Source organism: Penaeus vannamei, chromosome 20 (assembly GCF_042767895.1).
Source record: "Penaeus vannamei isolate JL-2024 chromosome 20, ASM4276789v1, whole genome shotgun sequence".
In the NCBI taxonomy this organism is placed as follows: domain Eukaryota; kingdom Metazoa; phylum Arthropoda; class Malacostraca; order Decapoda; family Penaeidae; genus Penaeus; species Penaeus vannamei.
In genome coordinates, this window is record NC_091568.1 from 11,551,309 (window position 1) to 11,572,919 (window position 21,611).

A 21,611-nucleotide genomic window follows, 5' to 3' on the forward strand; every position below is an offset into this window, starting at 1 on the left:
CACGCCCGAAAACCCACCGACAGATTACGTCTCCCTCTCCCCAGCCCATCACGACCCTTTAACACGCCCGAATTCCGCTGAAAATGGACTTGCATATTTTCTTTCGCTTGTTCTTCACCTTCTCCTTTGCTTCTTTATCGTTCTTTTTTCCTTCTTCCTCTTCTTTTACTACTTTTATTTTTTACACCTGCTCTTTTTCTCTTCCATCCTCCTCTTCCTTTCCCCCTTCCCTTCCTCCTCCTCTTTTCCCCTTTTCCTTCCTCCTCCTCTTCCTTTCTCCCTTCCTTCCTCCCCTTCCTTCTTACCTTCTCCTCTCTCTTCTTTCCCTTCTTACCCATCCTCTTCTCCTCCTTGCCTACCTTCTCCTACTACTTTCCTACCTTCTCCTACTACTTTCCTACCTTCTCCTACTCCTCCTCCTCCTTTCTTCGCTTTCCTCCTCCTTCCTTCCTCCTCCTCCTTTCTTCGCTTTCCTCCTCCCTTTCCTTCCTCCTCCTCCTTTCTTCGCTTTCCTCCTCCCTTTCCTTCCCCCTCCTTTCCTACCTCCTCCTCCTCCTCCCTTTCCTTCCTCCTCCTCCTCCTTTCTCCGCTTTCCCCCAAACCTTATCGCGTTCTCGTGACCTTCCTTCGATAGCCAAGACGAGCCGTCGTGACCACCCCGGCCCGCGGCGATACAAAATAATTTCGGATCCGGATGATAAATCGCGATACAAATCATCAAAACATCAAACAAAAGAAAAAGAAAAGAGAAAAAAAAGAAAATTCGGCGGCGCTCTGGAAACTTTTCGAGAAGACAAGCGGCGAGATATAGAGTAGCGAGATAAAGGGGGACGTGCCTTTCCGTCATCAGTGCTCCGATAGCAGCGATAGCGGAGGGTCGTGCGTTCCGAGCGCGGAGGGCAGGGAAGTAGAGCAAGTGGAGGAAGTGGAGGAGGTGGGAGGACTACAGGTGGAGGAAGTGGAAGAAGTACAGGTGGAGGAGGTGGAAGAAGTACAAGTGTAGGAAATGGAGGAGATAGAAGTTGAAGGAGTTGGAAGAGGTGGAGGAAGTGGAGTCGGAGGTGGTAGAGGAAGAGAAGGCATAAGGGGTGGTTTAAAAAGGAAGAGATAATGGAAAAAGAGGATAAGGTGGACGAGGTGGTGGAGGTAGTCTATTTGGTGGATGGCGTGGAGGATAGTGGTTGGTGTTTAGCGGTGGTGGCTGATTCTTCATTCCCCACCCTATACCTTGACATCTTACTCCCATGCTTTCTTTTCGACACCATATCTCCGTAAAAGAGCAATGTGAAATCAACACACTACCTTCACCTCCCCCCTCCCCCCTACACAAATATAGACAAAAAGAAAAAAAAATACACCCCCACAACTCAATGACTCGGCAAAAAAGGAAAATAAATAAATAAAAAATCACAGACCGAGTCGTCATTCCCGGCCCATCAAATCCCACTTGAAATCGAAGTCCGCGATTTACAAAAGGTCTGTCTCGCTGTCTCGCCGTTCGCTCGCCAGACAGCCCCCCCCCCCTCCAAGAACGCCAAGGAAAGTGCTAAGGAAAGCGTGGGCGTCTTTCACGGGACGAGGGCGCGTCCCCCCCCCCCCTCCTCTCCTTTTAAGAAAAAAAAAATGAAGAAAACCATAACAGAACGGATTGGGTTTTCCTTTAGGAAGGGGAGGAAGAGGGTAAGTAGGAAAGAGGAGGAGAAAAGAAAGGGGAGGGGGAGTAGGGTAAGTGGGAAGGGGGGACAGAAGAGAAGGAGGAAAGCGGAGAGAGGAGAAGGGGAGGAAGTGTAGGGTAAGTGGGAAGGGTGTAGGAGAAGAAGGGGGAAGGGAGGAGAAGTGGGGAAGGGAAGGCGATGGAAAACAGACGAAAATAAAAGATCTGGCAGGAAATCGGAGAAGACGCCAAGATGAAGAAAAAAAAAAGAGAAACAAAAATATGACGAAACAAAAATCATACGAAAGAGTGAAAAAGCGACCCGCCACACAGAGAAGAGAAAGGTTTTATGCAAGGCGATCGATGGCGCGGCTCTGAAGGCAAGTGGCTGTGGTGGAGGGAGACGCCACGACGGGGTGGGTGTTGTACCGAGAACAGCACAGAGGGTACCAAGTAGCACTAGGGCGCCCGGGGCAGGTACACTCATGTGACTACACTGGACTCGGGCGGGCGGGCGGGTTAGATCTTCCTCTCTCTTTCGCTCCCCTTTCTTCTTCTTCTTCTTCTTCTTTTCTCTCTTTCTCTTTCCATCAACCCCTTTCTCTCTGCTTCCCTCTCTCCTTCTCTCTTTTTCCGTCTCTCCTCTCTTTTTCCCTCTCTGCTTCTTTTCCCCCTTTTCTCCCTGTACTTCGCTCTCCATCTCCCTCCCTCCCTTTTCTCCCTCTCCCTCTGGCAGATTATTCTTTCTTTTTTATTCCTCACACGTCTAAACAAAATGCAAAGCTAAACAACCTACCAACTTTTCCAAACCAGTTCAACCCCACTGAGAAAAAGAACGAGAATTAAAACTCAAAAAAAATATCATCCTGCTGAAGTGATTTTCGAGATTGCAACACCGTGCAACGAGACGTCACGTGACTGTCGATCGAGGCAAGGTCGACTCTCGGATAAGTTCATCGTCCTGAGAGAGAGAGAGGGAGAGGGAGAGGGAGAGGGAGAGGGAGAGGGAGAGGGAGAGGGAGAGGGAGAGGGAGAGGGAGAGGGAGAGGGAGAGGGAGAGGGAGAGAGAGAGAGAGAGAGAGAGAGAGAGAGAGGGGAGAGAGGGAGAGAGAGAGAGAGAGAGAGAGAGAGAGAGAGAGAGAGAGAGAGAGAGAGAGAGAGAGAGAGAGAGAGAGAGAGAGAGAGAGAGAGAGAGAGAGAGAGAGAGAGAGAGAGGTGTATAGATAGAAAGATAAGAGAAAAGAAGGTCAAGCGACAGGATCGGTGTCATTGCAGAGGCCCTCGAGGTTTCATGCTTGCCTGACCTAATGAGACGTGCAATATGACGAGGAGGTTTCGAAAGCTTGAACAAATGTGCTTTTAATTATACTTCATCGCCTGGGTTGGAATTAATGTAAAATTCAGCAACAGAACAAACTATTCCATGAACGCACATCCATGTCTGTTGTAAAAACCTGTGGAATCTATAATCTGTTCGAGTTCATTTATTTCCCACATTTTATCACACTCGAAAGTTCTCAAACAGACGAATGTATCAAAACTGAGCAATCCGCTGGAGAAGAAATACAAATCCGGGTACTAATCCATATGACATTTGAAGTTAGAAAAAAAATGAAAAGAAAGAAAGAGAGAGGAAAAAAACAACAGGCCCAAAAAATCCACGAATCAACGGCCACACAAAAACACAATAAAAGAATAAAATAAAAAGCAAAACAATAAAAAATAAATAAAAATAAATAATAATAATAAATAATAAATAAACAACGTCAGCGCAACCGAACAAGATTCCCCCAAATCCAAAACCGAAAGACGTAATGAACGGCAGAAGACCGAATCATCTTTTATCGAACGTCTTGATCCCGGGTCTTCGCCGTTCAGCTGCGGGATCCTTGGCGACCCTTCACTCCCTCGCTGTCGAACGGTTTATTATTTTTATTTATTATCATTATTATTAAAGGATTATTTCGGTCACTCTTTGCTTTGTTTTGTTACGCTTCGGTGCGTCCGCGGGTCGATCGCACACGCGCGCACGAAAAAAAAACACTTTCATCGTAAAATTAATATAAAATAATAAAGCCAAGACCTACAGTTTATCCCAAGAGCATCCTCATTCCTTCTCGTTTCATTATCAGTAGAAAAAAAAAACGTTTCTATCAATCTATAACCAGTACATAGACTACCACCAACCCCCCCCGCCCCTACCCACCTAACACACAACCCGCCCCATAAATCATACCCCCTCGGCCCCCGCCCATGACCCCCCCCCGTCCCCGCCCACCGCCCATCAGGATCATCTGCAAACAAGCCTCCCCGCGGCCGCCGTCCAGACAGAGGAGCGGCGCTACTGACTACATGATCTCGCCAACATCACAAACACCTCGCGTGGTTTTTAAGAGCCTTCATTTGCATTGGGTCAAGTAGGGGCGGTCAAAGGCTCCGCGGACAAGTGGCCTGGGCGGGCGGGATTCCTCTCTTGTCCTGGGCGGGCGGGCGGGATTCCTCTCTTGTCCTGGGCGAGCGGGCGGGATTGTTCTCTTGTCCTGGCCGCTGCGACAGTCATCTTGTATGTTTTTTTTTTTAATATGCTTATCCTTTTTAAATATAAATTGATTTGGTTTTAAAAATTGGGTTATCTAGCGAACAGAGGAATCCGATACCCTTCAATCCACTTCCCCGAAAATTAATTCTAAAGGAGACGAATTGAACTTTCTCTCGATTTTTCACGAAGTAAAAGATTCTGCAGAGACGCCGCTCTTAATCATAACAAAAACATCCCGATATCTTATCACTCCCCTCTATCGCCCCACCACCAGCATCACCAAGAAACCTGTCATCCTTATCAAGTACCCGATCCATTACCCGAGCTCTGACAGGCGCGCTTGAAGCCTCAGGTCACGACAGGTCAATAAAAAACGACCTAATTACTACCCCGGGTCAGGTGCAGAGAGAACCCCTCCCTCCCCTACGCCCTTGGACGGCGGGGTTCCTGTGTTTACAATTTACAAGCTACATGTAAAAAAAAAAAAAAAGACCTGGGGTAAGGCTGCTAATTAGTGTACGCAGCGACAAAAGCTAATTAAGCACGGACCAGCTGGGCACGAATTAGATCGTCTTGGGGGGAGGGGGGGGGGGGGTTGTGTGGCAGCCTATGCATATGACGAGATTCATGGCGCTTTCCCCCTTGTTAGGTATGCTAAGGCGATGATGTATAGGGAAGGTTTATGCGTCTATTTCTATCCATTTCTTTCCCGGATAATCTATGGAACTATCTTTACGAATACGCGAAACCATTCAAATGCCGAAGAAAGAAAAATGAAAACACGGAAACAAATGCCTCCAAGGAAATGCAAAATATAACCCTCAACTCGCCAATTCATCCACTGACTCATCCACTCACCTCATCCAACCCACAAACACCCTCGACCCATCACAACTCACCCGGCCACGCCCCCCCTCCTTCTACCCCCTTCCAACCCTCACCATTCTACCCTCTTCCACCCCTACCCTACCCCCTACCCCCAACCCAACCCTCATCCACCCAACCCTCATCCACCCAACGCCATCCACCCACCGCCATTCACCTCATAATCCACGTCGCCAAAGCTCAAAGCAATGAAGACGTGACCGATGATGTGAAGATGACACTACAGAAGTGAAGAGGACGTAGAGCTTAAGACACTTCATATCGATCGAGAAGAAAATAAAAATAAAAAAGAAGTAAATGTATGTGGATAGAAAAAAATGGGAATGGAGAGAGAAAAAGAATAAAAAAGGGAAAATATATGAATGAAGGGCTTAAAAAATCGAGCGAGAAAAAGAAGAAATACAAATACGGATGAAGTTTAAAAAATCGAACGAAAGACGAAAAAAAATATAAAGCTTAAAAATCAGAGAAGAAAGAGAAAGAAAGAAAAATATATACGAATAAGACATAAAAAAAACATGATGGCAAAAAAGAGGAGACTTTGAGCCTGGCTTCGACATAAAAGACCCCTGCTTATAACGGCTTTTCCGGAGCGTCTGGGTCTTACAAGAATCTTTTTTTGGGGAGATTAATGAGGAGGAAGAGGTGCTTGTAATGCTGCCTAAGCTCTTGTAGTTCGCGGGGATTTTTTTTATTCTGCGTGGATGTGCTTGAGACTGTGCTTGTGCGTTGACGTCTGTGCTTGTGCATTTCCACCTATGTATTTATCTTTATTCTATCTTATTTTTTATCATTATCATTTTCCTTCTTTGTTATGATTATCATCATCATTATTACTTCTTTTTTTCATTATTATTATCATTATCATTATTTATCTACATTCACTTTTATTTATGTATATTTTTTTTTATTCTACTATTATAACTTTTGTGTGTGTGTGTGTACCTAGGTGTGTACGTATATGTATATGTGTATACCTATGTATATATATACATACTCGAGCCCCTGCATAGGAATACAAAACCTCACTCTCTGGTTCCTGGGCTTCCTTGCCAAATAAATAAATAAATAAATAAATAAATAAATAAAAAACTTTGATAAGAGATTACGACCGAAAAAGACACGTGATAAGATCTCGGTATTGTCCTCTCTCGACCCCTCGCTCCCCCATTAAATATCGTGATGTGGCTCGAGACACAGATAAATACATATATAAAAAAAGAATCAAAAGCGGAATCAAACAGTTCAAAAGGAAAGAGAGAGAAAAAAGAGACAACATAAAAGGAGTCGAATCCCGCATCCGATCTCTTGGAACATTAAGATACAACTTGTGTACAGATAGCGTGTTCTTCTGAGTGCTTATCGCGATGCGCGCTATCTATAATCATTTCCCTGGTTACGACAAACGCCCCAGAGGGTTAGGAAAACATTTTCGAAAGCACCCACGCACAAGAACAGGCAAAAAGAGACAAAGAGATGGACAGAGAGAGAGAGAGAGAGAGAGAGAGAGAGAGAGAGAGAGAGAGAGAGAGAGAGAGAGAGAGAGAGAGAGAGAGAGAGAGAGAGAGAGAGAGAGAGAGAGAGAGAGAGAGAGAGAGAGAGAGAGAGAGAGAGGGACCGACAACAAAGTGATGGACACACAGACAGAGAGACAGACACAGACATAACAGTATTTCTGAGCCATGTCTCGCGTCATCAACATGAAATGCCGCAACAGAGAGAACAAAAAATTGCGATACAGAGAAAGAAAGAAAGAACCAAAGAAAAAATAAATACAGGAGTAAGCGACAGAAAACGAAAAGCAAGATAAAGAAAAAACGAAATAAAAAATAACAAAAAAAAAGAAAAAGGGGAAAAATGAAAAAGAAAAAAAAAGGAGCAACAAGCAAAACAAAACAAGAGAGGCCTAACAGCGAGGAAGATGACCATCGGACGCCGCGGGGTCAAGCACCAGGGTAATGAGAAAGGGCTGCGTGCTTGGGCGGCGGTGCGGAACCCATCCTCGTGTAGGCTGAGGTTCCGTCCAGGTGGCCAGGGCTCCGGGGACAAGGTGCGCGGAACAGGTGAGCGAGGAGGGGGAACGCGGGAGGGGAATCGAAGGGGGGACTGGGGGAGGACGAGGAGAGGGGAACTGGGGGAGGGGAAATAAGGGGAACTGGGAGAGGGGAATGTAAAGTTGGGGACTGGGGGTAGAGATAAGGGGGAATCTAAGGAGGGTAGAGATAAGGGGAAGTCAGGAAAATCTTCTTCTTCTTCTAATTCTCTTCCTCCTCCTCCTCCTACCATTCCACGGCCTTCCACGGCTGACAGCACCCACCGCCCATGGGACAGTTCGCACACCTTAAGGCAGGAGGGAAGGGCAGGGGGGGGTGAATCATGGGTAGAGGGGGGGTGCAAACTTCGCGCTCATTCCGACGCGACTTGTCTTTCTAACATCTATCATTATCTTTAATTGACTGTAACCCTCCTCCCACCGCCTCTTCCCCCACCCCCACCCCCACCCCTACCCCTACCTTCCATCCTTTAAAATTTCACCTGTTGCTGCACCTCCTCCCCCCTTTTTTCTTATCGGGATTTCCGTCTTAATTCGTCACTGTTTCTCATCGCCAGCTTCTTCTCCTCCTCCTCCTCTTCTCACTTCTCCTTTCCCTCCCCCTCTTCCTTCTCCATTTTCTCCTCCTCCTCTTCCTTCTCCTTCTCCTCCTCCTCTTCCCTCTTCTCCTTCTACCCCCCTCTTCCCCCCTTCTCCTACTCCTCCCCCTCCCCCTCTTTCCTCTTCTCATCCTCCCCTCTCTTCCCTCTTCTCATCCTACTCTCTCTCTTCCTTCCCCTCTCCCTCTTCCTTCTTCTCATCCTACTCTCCCTCTTCCTTCTCCTTCTCCTCCTCCTCCCCCTCTTCCCTCTTCTTCTACCCCCCTCTTTCTTCTCCTTCTCCTTCTCCTCCTCCCCCTTCTTCCCTCTCCTCCTCCTCCCCCTTCTTCCCTCTCCTCCTCCTCCCCTTCTTAATTTCTATTAACTGCCCCCTCCCCTGCGGTTTTCCACTTCGACACGGGTGAAACACGACGTGGGGGAGAGCGGGGGAAAGTTAGGGGGAAGGGAGGAAGGGAGGGGAAGGGAGGAAGGGAGGGGAGATGGGGGGAGGGGAGGGAGGGATGAAGGAAGGGGAGAGGAAGAGGGGAGCGATGATGGGGGAAGGAGTGAGGGGGGGGGGGAGGAAGAGGAGAAGGGAGATGGGAGAAAAGAGATAAAGGAGGAGGGGTTATGAATAGGGGAGGGGAAGGAGGAGGAGGGATAGAAGATGGGGGAGGGAGAGGGAGGGTGGGAGGGGGCTACCGTGCCGGAAGGAGCCACCTCCAGCATGACTTGCACTCGCAGGCTAAATTTCCTTGGCTGTTCCTTCTGTCCCCTTCTCCTCCTCCTCTTCCTACTCTTCCTTCTCCGTCAATCTTATCCATCTCGCATTCCTTCCTCTCTCTCAACTTCCATTTACACATTTCCCTTCCTCATTCACGCCTTCCTCTGTTCGCGTAATCATCCACCTCTCCATCTCCTCCTCTCTTCTCCAAGCATCTCTTCTTACCTCTCCTCCTCACTTCTACATTTCTCTTCCTCGTCCCTCTGTCTTCATATTCCTATTCTTATTTTTAGTCTTCCTCTTCCTCCCCTTCCCCTTTCTTCTCCTTATCTTCCTTTTCGTTCTCCTAGTCCTTCTCTACTTTTCCTTCCTTTTCTTTCCCCTCCTCCTCCTTCCTCGTCTTCCTCTTTTCCCTCCTATATTCACTTCCTCCCTCCCTCTGTTCCTTCTCCTCTTTCCCCTCCCTCCCTTCCTTCCTATCCCTCCCTTCCTCCCTCTCCCTTCCCCCTCTGTTCCTCCTCCTCTTTTGCCTCCCTCCCTCCCTTCCTATCCCTCCCTTCCTCCCTCTGTTCCTCCTCCTCTTTTGCCTCCCTCCTCCTTCCTATCCCTCCCTCAGTTCCTCCTCCTCTTTTGCCTCCCTCCCTCCCTTCCTATCCCTCCCTCCCTCCCTCTCTCTCCCTTCCTCCCTTCCTCCCCCTCATCTTCTCCATCCCGCTAACACACACGAAAAAAAAAATCCGCGAACTGCCTCGAAAATAAATGTCCGCAGATTTCTCGTAATACAGTTATTAGGAACGATATTTCTTTGGGATCTGACGAGCGAATCACGTTCTTCCCCCGATACTTCTTTTCCTTTCTTTCTTTCAATGGAGAGAGAGAAAGAGAGAGAGAGAGAGAGAGAGAGAGAGAGAGAGAGAGAGAGAGAGAGAGAGAGAGAGAGAGAGAGAGAGAGAGAGGGAGAGAGAGAGAGCATTTTTGAGTGTTATTCTGAAAACTACATCTTTGCCAAAACGTATTTTTCTTCTAAGAGAGATGAGGAGTGGCGATAAAAAAGATAAATAAAAAGACGGAAAGGGAATATAAACAAAATTTACACGCAAAGACCAAACGAAAAGTATGGACACATACGAAAAGCTACATAAAAAAATAAAAACAAAGAACCCTCCCCCCCCAAAAAAAAAAAAAAAAAAATTATAAAGAGGGTAAAATACCCGAAACCGGAGAGAGAAAGGAGGAAACCGGAAAAAAGGAAATAAAAAGAAGAAGAAGAAAAAAACCCGGAACAGAAACATAAATTAAGCGCGCCACCCCAGCACAACCATCCCCGACTACGGCAAAGGGAGCACTAACCTCTTTATTGCAGCTTATTCGGGAGTTCACACCACGCCGCCGCCGACGCCGAAACGGTAGGCACTGGGCGGATAGGCTTTACGGGGAGAAGGGGGAGAAGGGGGGAAAGGGAGAAGAAGGGGGAGTGGGGGAGAAGGGAGAAGAGGAGAAAAGGGAGACAAGGGGGAGGGGGAAAGGAAGAGGGAGGAAGGGGAAAACGAGAAGAGGGAAGAGGGGGAAAACGAGAAGAGGGGGGAGAGGGGGAAAGGGAGAAGAGGGGGAGAGGGGAAAGGGAGAAGGGGGGGAGAAGGGGAGAAGACGGGGGAGAGGGGGAAAGGGAGAAGAGGGGGGGAGAGGGGGAAAGGGAGAAGAGGGAGAAGAGGGGGAAAGGGAGACGAGGGTGAGGAGAGGGGGAAAGACTAGCAGGTGAGTTAAGCGAGAGGAATCAGGAGAGAGAAAGAACAAGAGAAAAGGGCGATGAAGATGCAAGCACACACACATTGAGATAGTTAAACAGAGAAAATAAAGACAAGAGAGAGGAGAGAATGGGAGTGGCAATAACCCTCCGTACACACTGACACACTACCCAACCCCGCAATCTCTTCCCTGCCCAATCTTCTCTCCAGAAATCACAGTAATGCCTCCTTGAGCTCTCGCCTCTCGAGGAAATCTGCCGCCGACACTCATCGAAGGAACATGTATCACATCCTGTCTAACACTCACCCTCCCCCGTCTAACACCATTCCTTGTCAGTCAGATATCCTACTTCCCCCGTTTAACACCCTTGTATACATCCTATCTCTCTGTCTAACACCCTTTTCTAACATCCTACCTCCCTGTCAAACAACCTATCTCCCTGTCTAACACCCTTCCTTGTCTAACATCCTATCTCCCTGTCAAACACCCTTCCTTGTCTAACATCCTACCTCCCTGTCTAACACCCTTGTCTAACCTCCTACCTCCCTGTCTAACACCCTTGTCTAACATCCTACTTCCCTGTCTAACACCCTTGTCTAACCTCCTACCTCCCTGTCTAACACCCTTGTCTAACATCCTATCTCCCTCGTCTAACACCATTCCTTGTCTAACATCCTACCCCCTGTCTAACACCCTTGTCTAACATCTTATCTCTCTGTCTAACACCCTTCCTTGTCTTACATCCTACCTCCCTGTCTAACACCCTTCCTTGTCTAACATCCTATCTCCCTGTCTAACACCCTTGTCTAACATCTTATCTCCCTGTCTAACACCCTTCCTTGTCTTACATCCTACCTCCCTGTCTAACACCTTCGCTTGTCTGTCTAATATCCACCTTCCCCCGTCTAACACCCTTTCTGATCTGTCTAACAACCTCTCTCCCCTATCTAACCCTCCTCCCTTCCAGTCTAACACCTTCCCTCACCTGTCTAACCCCCACCCCCCGTCTAACAATCCACACCCGTCTAATTTCCCCTCTCCCCTTCGCCCTCCCCCCATTCGTCCTCTCCCGCCCCCTCTTCGTTTTCCTCTTCCTTTTCCTCTCCTCCTCAGTTCCTGCTTCCTCTTTCCGCTTCTGAGCGGGAGGGTTCCTCCTCGGGGGTCACTGGCCCGGGTTAAAAGTACTGGGTTGGAAGGAAGGGTGAAGGAAGAGGCGGACAAAGAAGTGGGGTGGAGGTAGAGGAGAAGAATAAGGTTTGGGTGGAAGAAAAGGAGGAGGAAGAGGAGGAAGAGGAGGATGAGGAGGAGGATGAAGAGGAGGAGAAAGGAGGAGGAAGATGATGAAGAGGAGGAGGAGGAAAGAGAAGAAAAGAAGCCTTCCGATCATCGCCTGTTATTCCGGCCCAATTCCCGAATCCTCTCTTCCATTCATGCTCTACCTTCATCTCATCCCCCCCTCCTCTCCTAATCCTCTTCTTCCTCGCCCTTTCCCCCGTACACGCTCCTAAGAGTAGTGAAAAGGGCAGAGGTAAGAGAAGGGGTAGGAGTGGGGGACAGAGGGAAGGAGAAAGGGGTAGCCAAAGAAGGTGAGAATGACTTCGTTTGACTTCTCGGCCGCAACCGCACACACGGGTAATGAAGTCAAGCTCGAGTAAATTCAGTGAGCCTCTACCCACCGATTTGGTCTCCTCTCCTCCCCCTCCTCCCCCCTTCCTCCCCCTCCCCCTTCCCCCTTCCGTCCGGCCGGCCCCCCTCCCTCCTTCCTTCCTAACCCTTTCGAAAGGAAAAGGGAATTGGGAAGGCAAAGGGAAAAAGATGGAAAGATGGATAGATAGACAGACGGACAGATAGAATGACAGGCGCATGCACAGATAACTAAATAGATAAAAAGAGCAATAGGAACTGGAAAAGGAAAAGTGAATAAAAGGATGTATGGATAGATGGACAGAGAGACTGACTAACAGACACAAACACACACAAAAAGACAAACTAAATAGACAGAAAGACCTACAGAGAGAAGAAAAAATCCCCATCCCAAGACATTACAGAAAAAAGAAAAAAAATCCTTACTTGACAAAACAATCCAAAAATATTAGATCCCAGACACGATGCAAGATCATCCAAACTCCTCTCCTAGTCCCCCCCTCCCCTCCTCCTGCCACCCACCGCCGCCTCCCCCTCCTCCTCCTTCTTCTCCTCCTTCTTCTTCTTCTTCTTTTCCTTCTTCTTTTCCTTCTCCTTCTTCTTCTCCTCCTCCTCCTCCTCCTGCCACCCACCGCCTCCTCCTCCTCCCCCTCCTTTTTTTTCTTCTTCTTCTTCTTCTCCTCCTCCCCCTCCTCCTGGGCAAGACTCCTTCCTCTCGGTCAAGACAAATTCCTCCTCGGACGTCTCGAGAGAAAAAAAAACCGCATCCTGTTGATCGTCTCTTTATTCACACTCTTATACATATATATATATTTTTCATGCTTCATCGTTTGTTTTTCTTTCTTTCTTGTTCGTTTCTCTTCGTCGTTTTTTTCTTATTTCCATTTTTCTTCGTCGCTTTTATTTTTTTTATTTTTTCTCTTTTTTCCCCTGTCGTTTTTCTTAATTTCTATTTTTTAAAATCTTTTTATTGTCTCGTCGTTTGTGATTATAACTTCTCTCTTCCTCGCTGTATCCTGCTTTTTGCAATTCCTCAAGGATAAAAAAAAACAAACACTAAAAGCACAATTAAGAGAACTTGGCCAGACAGCTGTGCGAAGTAATGTTATTATAACCGATTTTCACAGGCAAAAAGAGAGATAAATAAATAAATACACAAAGCAGAACCCAAAACAAAACAATATAATATAATACAATAAAAAATATATATGATATAATACAATAAAAATATATATGATATAATACAATACAAAATATATATGATATAATACAATACAAAATATATATAATACAATAAAAAATGTATAATATAATAAAAATATATATAATACAATAAAAATATAGATATGATACAATACAATAAAAAATATATATGATATAATATAACAAAAAATCATAATGAATGGTAATGACCCCACTCCTTTTAAGATTTTTAAGCCTCGCGAAAAGAAAAAAAAAATTAGTCTCGTCATGATAACCCTCATTACATTATGAAAGGAAGACGGTTCGCTCTTCCACTCTTCGTTCTTAAGCGGCTTTGTCTCTACGCCTACCGCCACTTTCTCTTCCTCCTCCCTCTTCCCTTTCTCAGCAGTCCCTTTTCCCTTTCTCCTTCCCTTTTCTCTTTCTCATCAATCCGCCACTTTCTCCTCCTCCTACATCTTCCCTTATTCCTTCCTTTTTCTCTTTCTCATCAGTCCGCCACTTTCTCCTCCTCCCTCTTCCCTTTCTTCTTCCTTTTTATCTTTCTCATTAGTTCTTATACGATATGGAGGTGGTAATTTCTCCTCCCTCTTCCATTTCTGATTCATGTTTTTCTCTTTCTCGTAAATTCTCTTCATAAGATCTCTTAAGAAATAGAAGTAACAAATTTATTCATGAATGCAGAAAAATATCAAGAGAAATCATCGTAAACCCCACACCCACACCCACACCCACACACACACACACACACACGCACACACACACGCACACACACACGCACACACACACACACGCACACACGCGCACACACACACACACACACACGCACACACACACACACGCACACACACACACACGCACACACACACACACACACACGAGAGGCCTTCTTCCGTGCGTGTCCAATCCTTCGAGATCGTTAAATACCCACACCTGATTTTTTTTTCCTTTTCCTTTAATCAAACGCTCTGTTGACTTCAGCCGAGCCCACTATACAGAGCAAACAACGGGTCTGCTCTTCCATTAAGTTTTCTTCCTGTGCCCAAGTCTCCTCCCACACTTTTTTTCTACTTCCAGCCTTCTTCCTTTCTCTCTATACTCCTTCTCTTCTCAATCCTGTCCTGACTCCTCTCCTTTCCCTATCTCCCACTTTACTTCTCTTTGTCCCCTCTTTCCTTTCCCTTTCCTTCTCCCCTATCCTCTCCTTCCCCTTCCCATCTCCCCTCCCCTCACCTTTCCTTCCCCTTCCCATCTCCCCTCCCCTCTCCGCCCTCTCTCTCCTCCTTCCCTCTTAATTCCCCTCCCGAGTCTCCCCCCTCTCCTCTCCTCCCCTCCTCCCCTCCCCGTTCCGCGTCCTGGCTCTTCCCTGTTGCAGCAAACACGTTCCTGGCTCCTCCAAGCTCGTTAAATCGAGGCTCCGAGCACTTCGAGGCGCGCAAAGGAGGCGTCCAACTCGATCATCACGTCTTAAAAGGAGCCTGCGGTGCTACACAGTATCTACACACTGCAGCAAGCAACGAAATCCTAGTCTTCTCTAGATCACTCTCTCTCTCTCACAGACACAGACACAGACACACACACACACACGCAGAAACACACACACATTATATGTACACATCTCTGTCTATTCTTTGTGGGTAAAAATAGAGCAAAATAAAGCGAGCGAGGCTAGGCTCCCGGCCGGCGGACTTGGCGGACATCGAAACCGAAAGTGAGTTCCCCGGCGTCAGGTGCGGCGCGCTGGTAGTTAGGCCGAGTCTCCCAAGGTCCTTTTAATCCCCCCCTCCCCCCCCTCCCCTCCCCGCCCTTCCTTCCTTCCCTCCGCCTCCCCTTCGCGTTCTCCCTCGCCAAGGCATGGGGAGAAAACCGCATAGGCCTATTTTCTGGAAGGTGTGTGGTAATATCCTTCCCGCCCGTCCAGGCGTGTGCAGGTGTGTGATGAAATCTCGAAGAATCAGGACGTGACGAAATGTTCTCTCTTGTACAACTCCCGGCGGCGTCTCCCTGGGGCAAGGACAAGGCTACCCTGCCAGCCCGACAAAGTCACTTGGATCCATCGGCGTAAAGAAAGCATCCCTCCCTCCACCGGCGTCGCGACACCTGCAACAGCCTACCCTTAAACCCTAACGAATGAGAGCTCGCCGAATGGCAGTAGCATGACTATCACTTCGTCTGTCTCCCCTACACGCCCATGGCCGCCGCGCCCTTGGGATATGGAATGGACAGGCCCCCTCCCCCGACCACCACCCATGCCTGAACGCGGAGAGGCCGCAGGAAACACGGCTAAAGAAACGTTTCGTCGACCCCGCCGCCACCGCCGCCATACATAGTTGCTCGCAGCGCCTCGCGACCTTCACTCGTTTGGCTGTCGTCCGAATCCTTGCGCGGACGGCTTGGCTCGCGCCCTCTCTGCCTTCGCAAGTTCCAATCCTTCCCACAAAAAAAAAATCCAACGACGCTCTTATGGCAACTGCAATTCCCGAGTCAAAAACAAATGCATAAAACGCCGGATGATTTAAACGCGTGGTTTGAAGACCGCCTCGGCGATCCGGAGCAGCGGCGACGGCTCGGACGGGTGGGAACGCAGCCCTGAATGGACCGCCTCGCCCGCCGGCCGCAGGTGCAACCCACGGCCGCCGCGAAACCTGGCCGCCCGCCCGCCCGCCCTGAGCCTCGGATCCCTATCGAGCACAATTACGCCAGGATAAATCGCCTTGCAAATCCATGCATCGACATTAAATAACAATAATCATCCTCGTTACTCGTTTGACTGACAGCACCTTTCATCGCCGGCCACTTGTCCGTAATGGCACAACAACGATCTAAATCTCGTTCGCGGGTGGGGGAGGGGGGGGCCCTAGTATGAATTATGCATCAATGACTGAAGATGGAAGGGCCTGCAATTTCTTATCGTCACTCATGAAGAGCAAATAATATATATAGTGATACAGAAAATGATTGGGGAACAGAAACAAACTTGGAATAGACAACAGAATGAAAAAGAAAAAGACACGTCAGCATTTCAGCAAAGGAATTCATCCTCTCTCTCGCCTCTCTCCCTCCCTCTCCCTCTCCCTCTCTCTCTCTCTCTCTCTCTCTCAACCCCGAAGCGAAAGCGTTTTATTTCTCCATAACCCCCCTCCCCCCCCCATTTTTTTCCGCCCGAGACAACCGACCACTTCCCACGTCCTTCCGAGTTACACACGCACAGAGACACGGACCCTTCACGCACGCACGCACACAAACACTTACACCAGGCACGCACAAAGACCCAAACACACACACATACACACACAGATAGGCAGAAACACACACACAGATAGATAGACACACATACAGATAGATAAATACACGCACACACACAGATCCACGCACTCATAAATCATACACCTACAGCCGCCATCCCTCCCCCCACCCCACCCTCCTCTCCAAGCACGCCCCCCCTCCCAAGCAACCGTAAATCGCCACCCATTTTCTCTAATGCAAACAAGGCGTCACTACAAAATGCTACACGAGTTTAGCGGCGACAAAACGCTTAGCGTCCGGATAAAATAGCAGGAAAACGCTACACTCTGTGGTTTAGTGGCAGTCGTGAGGTTGGAGTTTTCATATACATTTATACATTATTATTATTATCATTATCACCATTAAAATCATTATAATTTTCATCAAATCATTGTCATTATCAAAATCATTATCATCAAAATAATCATCTTTATTATCATCATTACTATAATTTTAATAATATAATTATCATCATAAACGTTATTCCTCTTAACACCATAACTATTGATGTTTTGTATCATCATATCTATAATAATAATAATAAAAATAATAATCTTTATCATAAATAATATATTCTAATAAAAGTAATCATTATCATAAATAATCTATTCTAATAAAAGTAATCATTATCATAAATATTTTATTTTAATCATGAAATAAAGCACTCCTATGAAAGGGTAACGAGGAGAATTCTAAAAAAAGAAAGATCAATTAAAAGGAAAAGGAAAGCGGAAGAAGGAAATGGTAGCGCGGAAAGAAAAAAAGAGAGTCAAGGGGAAGGAGGAGGAGGAGGAGGAAGACGAAAATAACGATAACAACACTAAGAAAAAGACGAAGAAAAAAAAAAATTAAAATCCACCCGCCCATCTGTGGATACATTCTTAAGGTGGCGTTGAAATCACCCAAAGATCTTACATTTCCTCTCTGCTTTTTCCTCATAAACCAAACACATTGAACCACACAGTTTAGGTGCAAATGTCAGAACAGGAATATTGGGGGGGAGGGGCATCGGAGGGGGTGGGGGGGCATCGGAAGGGGCGTCGGAGGAGGGAGTGGGGAATCGGAGGGAGATGGGGTATCAGAAGGGGGAGGGGGGAATTGGAGGGAGAGGGGGGTATCAGAAGGGGGAGGGGGGAATCGGAGGGAGAGGGGGGTATCAGAAGGGGGAGGGGGGAATCGGAGGGAGAGGGGGGCATCGGAAGGGGAGGGGGGGCATCGGAGTGGGGAGGGGGGCATCGGAAGGGGAGGGGGGGCATCGGAGTGGGGAGGGGGCATCGGAAGGGGAGGGGGGGCATCGGAAGGGGAGGGGGGGCATCGGAGGGGGAGGGGGCATCGGAAGGGGCAGTTGAGGGAGGGGAGGGGGCATTTGAGGGAGGAGAGGGGGCATTGGAAGGATGAAGGGGCATAGGAGGGGAAGAGGGAGGAGGGAACGAACATTTTCCCAACACACCTCACAAGTAATTACCAAAAACGCTGCCTTTCTTCAACCACCAAAAACTCCTATAGTCCTTAGAATTGGGGGGGAGGGAGGGGGAGGAGGAGGAGGAGGAGGAGGAGGAGGAGGAGGAGGAGGAGGAGGAGGAGGTGATGGGAAGTGGAGAGTGGAGGGGGAGGTAAGAAAGGGAAGGGAGAGAGGTAATAAAGAGAAGAAGGGGGGGCGGGGCGGCAGGAGAGGGGGGGGGGGTGGCATTATGAGAAGCAGCTTTTAAAATGAGCAGCTACCATACCAGATCCCGCTGACATTTTCCTTAATAATCCCCTACAGAGTCCGGGAATCGGCGATAATAGGTAAGATTGGGGGAGGGGAGGAAGGGAGGGAGGAGGAGGGGAGGAAGGGAGGGAGGAGGAGGGGAGGAAGGAAAGGAGGAGGAGGGGAGGAAGGAAAGGAGGAGGAGGGGAAGGTAAGGGGAGAGGGAGGTGATGGGGCAGGGGGAAGGAGGAAGGGGGAGGTGGAAGAGGGGGAAGGGAAGGAGAGGGGGGAGGGGCAGGTAGTTAGGGGGAGGGAAACGGGAAGAGAAGGGACGATAATCACCCTCTAATTATAATACGTCTTGGTGAAATACCTTTCCGTGCTTGAGGTGGCAAAGGTGACGAGACAAACGCCAGTCCTTATGAGAGGGGGAGAGGGGGAGAGAGGGAGGAGGGAGAGGGGGAGAGAGGGAGGAGGGAGAGAGGGAGAGAGAGAGGGAAGAGAGGGAGAGAGGGTGGGGGAAGGGGGTGAGGGACTGCTTCACAGAAGGACCGAAACAACAACAACAAAATGACAAACTAAACCTCTTCAGATCTCCTCCCACACCCCGCTGTCCTCCCCAAACCCCGTCAACCCCAAGCCACTAAGCTGAGAGTGACTAGAACCTCGGACGACCACGGGCGCCGAATTCCACCGGGGGGGGGGGGGGGGGGAGTTTATCGAAAGCTCGCCCGTAATCATCGGCGCGCTGTATCGGGGTTCCGCTCCACAAAAACGGGGTTCCGACGGGGATATCTTGGCCGGAAGTTCATCAGGACAGCGACCGCACGCACCGCCGCCGCCACAGCCGCCGCCGCCGCCGCTACGTACAACTCCGGACGTGTAAACAAACAGGTTCTTCGCGTATGTCGTGTCTTTCTTTTACGACCGTATGTTATGCTACAAAACACCAAAGTCGTTTTCTCCAACATTTCCGAGTATATACCCGTCTATAACGATCCTCTTGTTTTTTTCTCACTGCACTTGACAGCACCGCCAAGGGTCACAGCGCAACTCTGATCAATCATTGCCAGAGAGACGTATTCAAGGCACGGCGCATGCGTGTCTAGCCTTCCAATAACGCAGTCAAGACACGACACGCCGCCATTCCGTTAAACACGAACCGATCGTAACTTTCTCATTAAGTCATCCCTCTTCATTCCAGACGCATATGTCATCTAAACAGAATCACTTACAATTAAAACTATCTTTTTCTTCGTTCTTTTTTCTCGAGTACGTTCAACAGACTGAACTACATGCGACACACAAAGCAAATTGGTACTTACCGTCAGCGACCATACGGGCGAGAATCTTGCTCATATCTCTGACTGAGCGAGTGGCCAGTTCTTCCTCTTCTTCGGATTCCAGGTCGAGGACTGAACGACTGAGTTAAGGAAATTTCTAATATAAATTTAATTGGTTTTATTACCATTTAAACAGAGCTGGAAGGGAAAACAACAAAATTAGTTTAGTTCACACTACATTCCATTCCAATCTTTCAAGACATACTTCTTATCACATTCTGCAAGGCTCCATGCATACCTAAATCCACAAGTATAAACAATGTAAGCTGCAACTGACGTCTATGATGCCAAACAACTTTTAACTTATTTTCCATCTCATTCTTTCTTCTTTGAAATCGCTCTAAAATTCCAATCCGTCAAAAAAGGAAGAAAAGAAAAAAGTCAACACCTCCGCTTACCCCAAAAAAAGTAAAACGGTAAGGAAAAGAAAGAAAGAGAGATAGAGAGAAAGGAGGGTGGAATCAAATTATTTCTTATTTCGAGCGAATGGGATCGAATCCTTGCCCGAGAGAAGCGTCTAAATCTATCCCAAATGCATTAATTTATCATCCTAAGTTCCAAAATGGGGCCAGAATGAGAAAAAAAAACAGTGCCAAGTACCCCTCGAAGTCTTGAGCCAGCATCATCAAGAGATGATAATCCCCATATGCAAATGAGACAAAAGTGATCAGAGCATACCTGGCCGTCGGTCGCCATGACAACGCCACAACAACTCCTCGCCGCCCGTGGTTCACTGGCCTCTCGCTCGCTAACCCGGCCCTAGTAACAGTGACCCTTCGCCTCGCCTCCGACACACACAACATTGCATGCGGTCGGGGCCTGTGTCTCCCCAATTAGAAGTGCAGCGTATATGGCTTGCGGTGACAGCGGACAACGACAACCGATGACACGCGAAAACACACATTAAAGAAAAAATGATCGAAAGATAACCCTCGTTAATTGGAATGAACTACGGGAGAGAGAGAGGGTCTCGGCTACTGCTATGTTGCGTGGGTGCAGCAACCCGCAGGAGTGGAAGAAAAGAGCCAGTTTTTTGGGTCGGCAGAAAAGCCAGTTTGGCTGTATTAATCCAGCGATCCTGGTCGAAGAATGTCGGCATTTGGACGAGAAGGCGAATCCTTCTGTGTTCTTTTTCACTGCGGTCTTTCACGGAGAAAATTCAAAGATGATGCTATGAAACTCACTAGAGAGAAGGTCGAATTAACTACAAAGAGAGAGAAAAGGCGAAACAAATCGCATGCACAATGGTTTCTCATGGGTCTCCTAAAACGTATTTAAAATCAAAAGTCTTCCGAAATACTCCAGCATACAAAACTGAACGCTTTAATACACCGCCTTTTCCTACTCTCCAACAAAACAACATACTAACATTACAAATAAAGAAGAGCAAAATACAAACAGCATACAATAAATGGAGAAACAGAAAAGTGAAGAAAAACAGAAGAGAGAATCCGGTGGACCCAAAGCACGCACGAGGACGCAGGAGCCCATACACCTGACGCAGCCTTGCGTTTTCATCTTTAGGGAACCTGTTTCTACAGTCTAGAGGAGGAGGGACAGTGTATCTCCCGCGAATGCTATATTCCATTTCCGAAAGTTCTGTCGGGCCAAGAGGAGGGTTTCTTCAGCGCCCACGACACGAGGCGAGGCTGGCGGGCGCGGGGCAAAGCCGAGCCGCGCGCAGGACGAGGGAGTCGGCCGAGGGAGAAGTGACCATACAGGTTCTGGCTGCGGCTCCAGGCACGCCAGCGCCTTCCTAGCGTCCAGATAGCCTTGCAAGTGCCGGTTGCTAATGACGCCGTGTTGCATTTACCCGCGTCGCATCTCTCGCCCGGACGCAAAAAGGCCATCGCCCAAGCGACGCCGGCCCGGCTCAGGCGCTTTCAGGTTTGTCGGCGGAGGCGCGACGCGCAGGAGAACCTGGACCAGGCCTCACCCGCTCGCCTCCGCTCATCTTGACCGATTCAAGCACCTGCATGCTCTGCCGCCACCGCCGCGCCCTACCCGCGAGCGCTGACCTGACCGCCCTTCCGCAGGCGGTAATTACTCGACAACTGCCATGAACATTCAGGACGTAATACAGCTTCCTGCACCTTCAGCAGCGCTCCCGCCTCGGGGCTCCGCCTCCTAATCGGTAAACAAAACCCGTATGTCAACAAGTTGTCGCGGATCCTATCCAACCAGATCAACCGAGCCTGGAATCCCTCCTATCCAGTCCTGGCCATTCGGATACACCGTGAAACCGCAGCGTGCAATTAGTTTCTCGT

General features: G+C 48.3%; 1 protein-coding gene across 4 annotated transcripts in view; it reads right to left on the reverse strand.

Annotated features, from left to right (window-relative positions):
* fus (epithelial splicing regulatory protein fusilli) overlaps positions 1–21,611 on the reverse strand; it is a 196,649-nt gene that overhangs the window by 113,127 nt on the left and 61,911 nt on the right. For all 4 annotated transcript variants that reach the window (XM_070135007.1, XM_070135003.1, XM_070135004.1 and 1 more), the window contains exon 4: positions 19,327–19,416. In XM_070135007.1, coding sequence (XP_069991108.1) covers positions 19,327–19,416 — 90 coding nt within the window. The remainder of the gene's footprint in view (positions 1–19,326; positions 19,417–21,611) is intronic.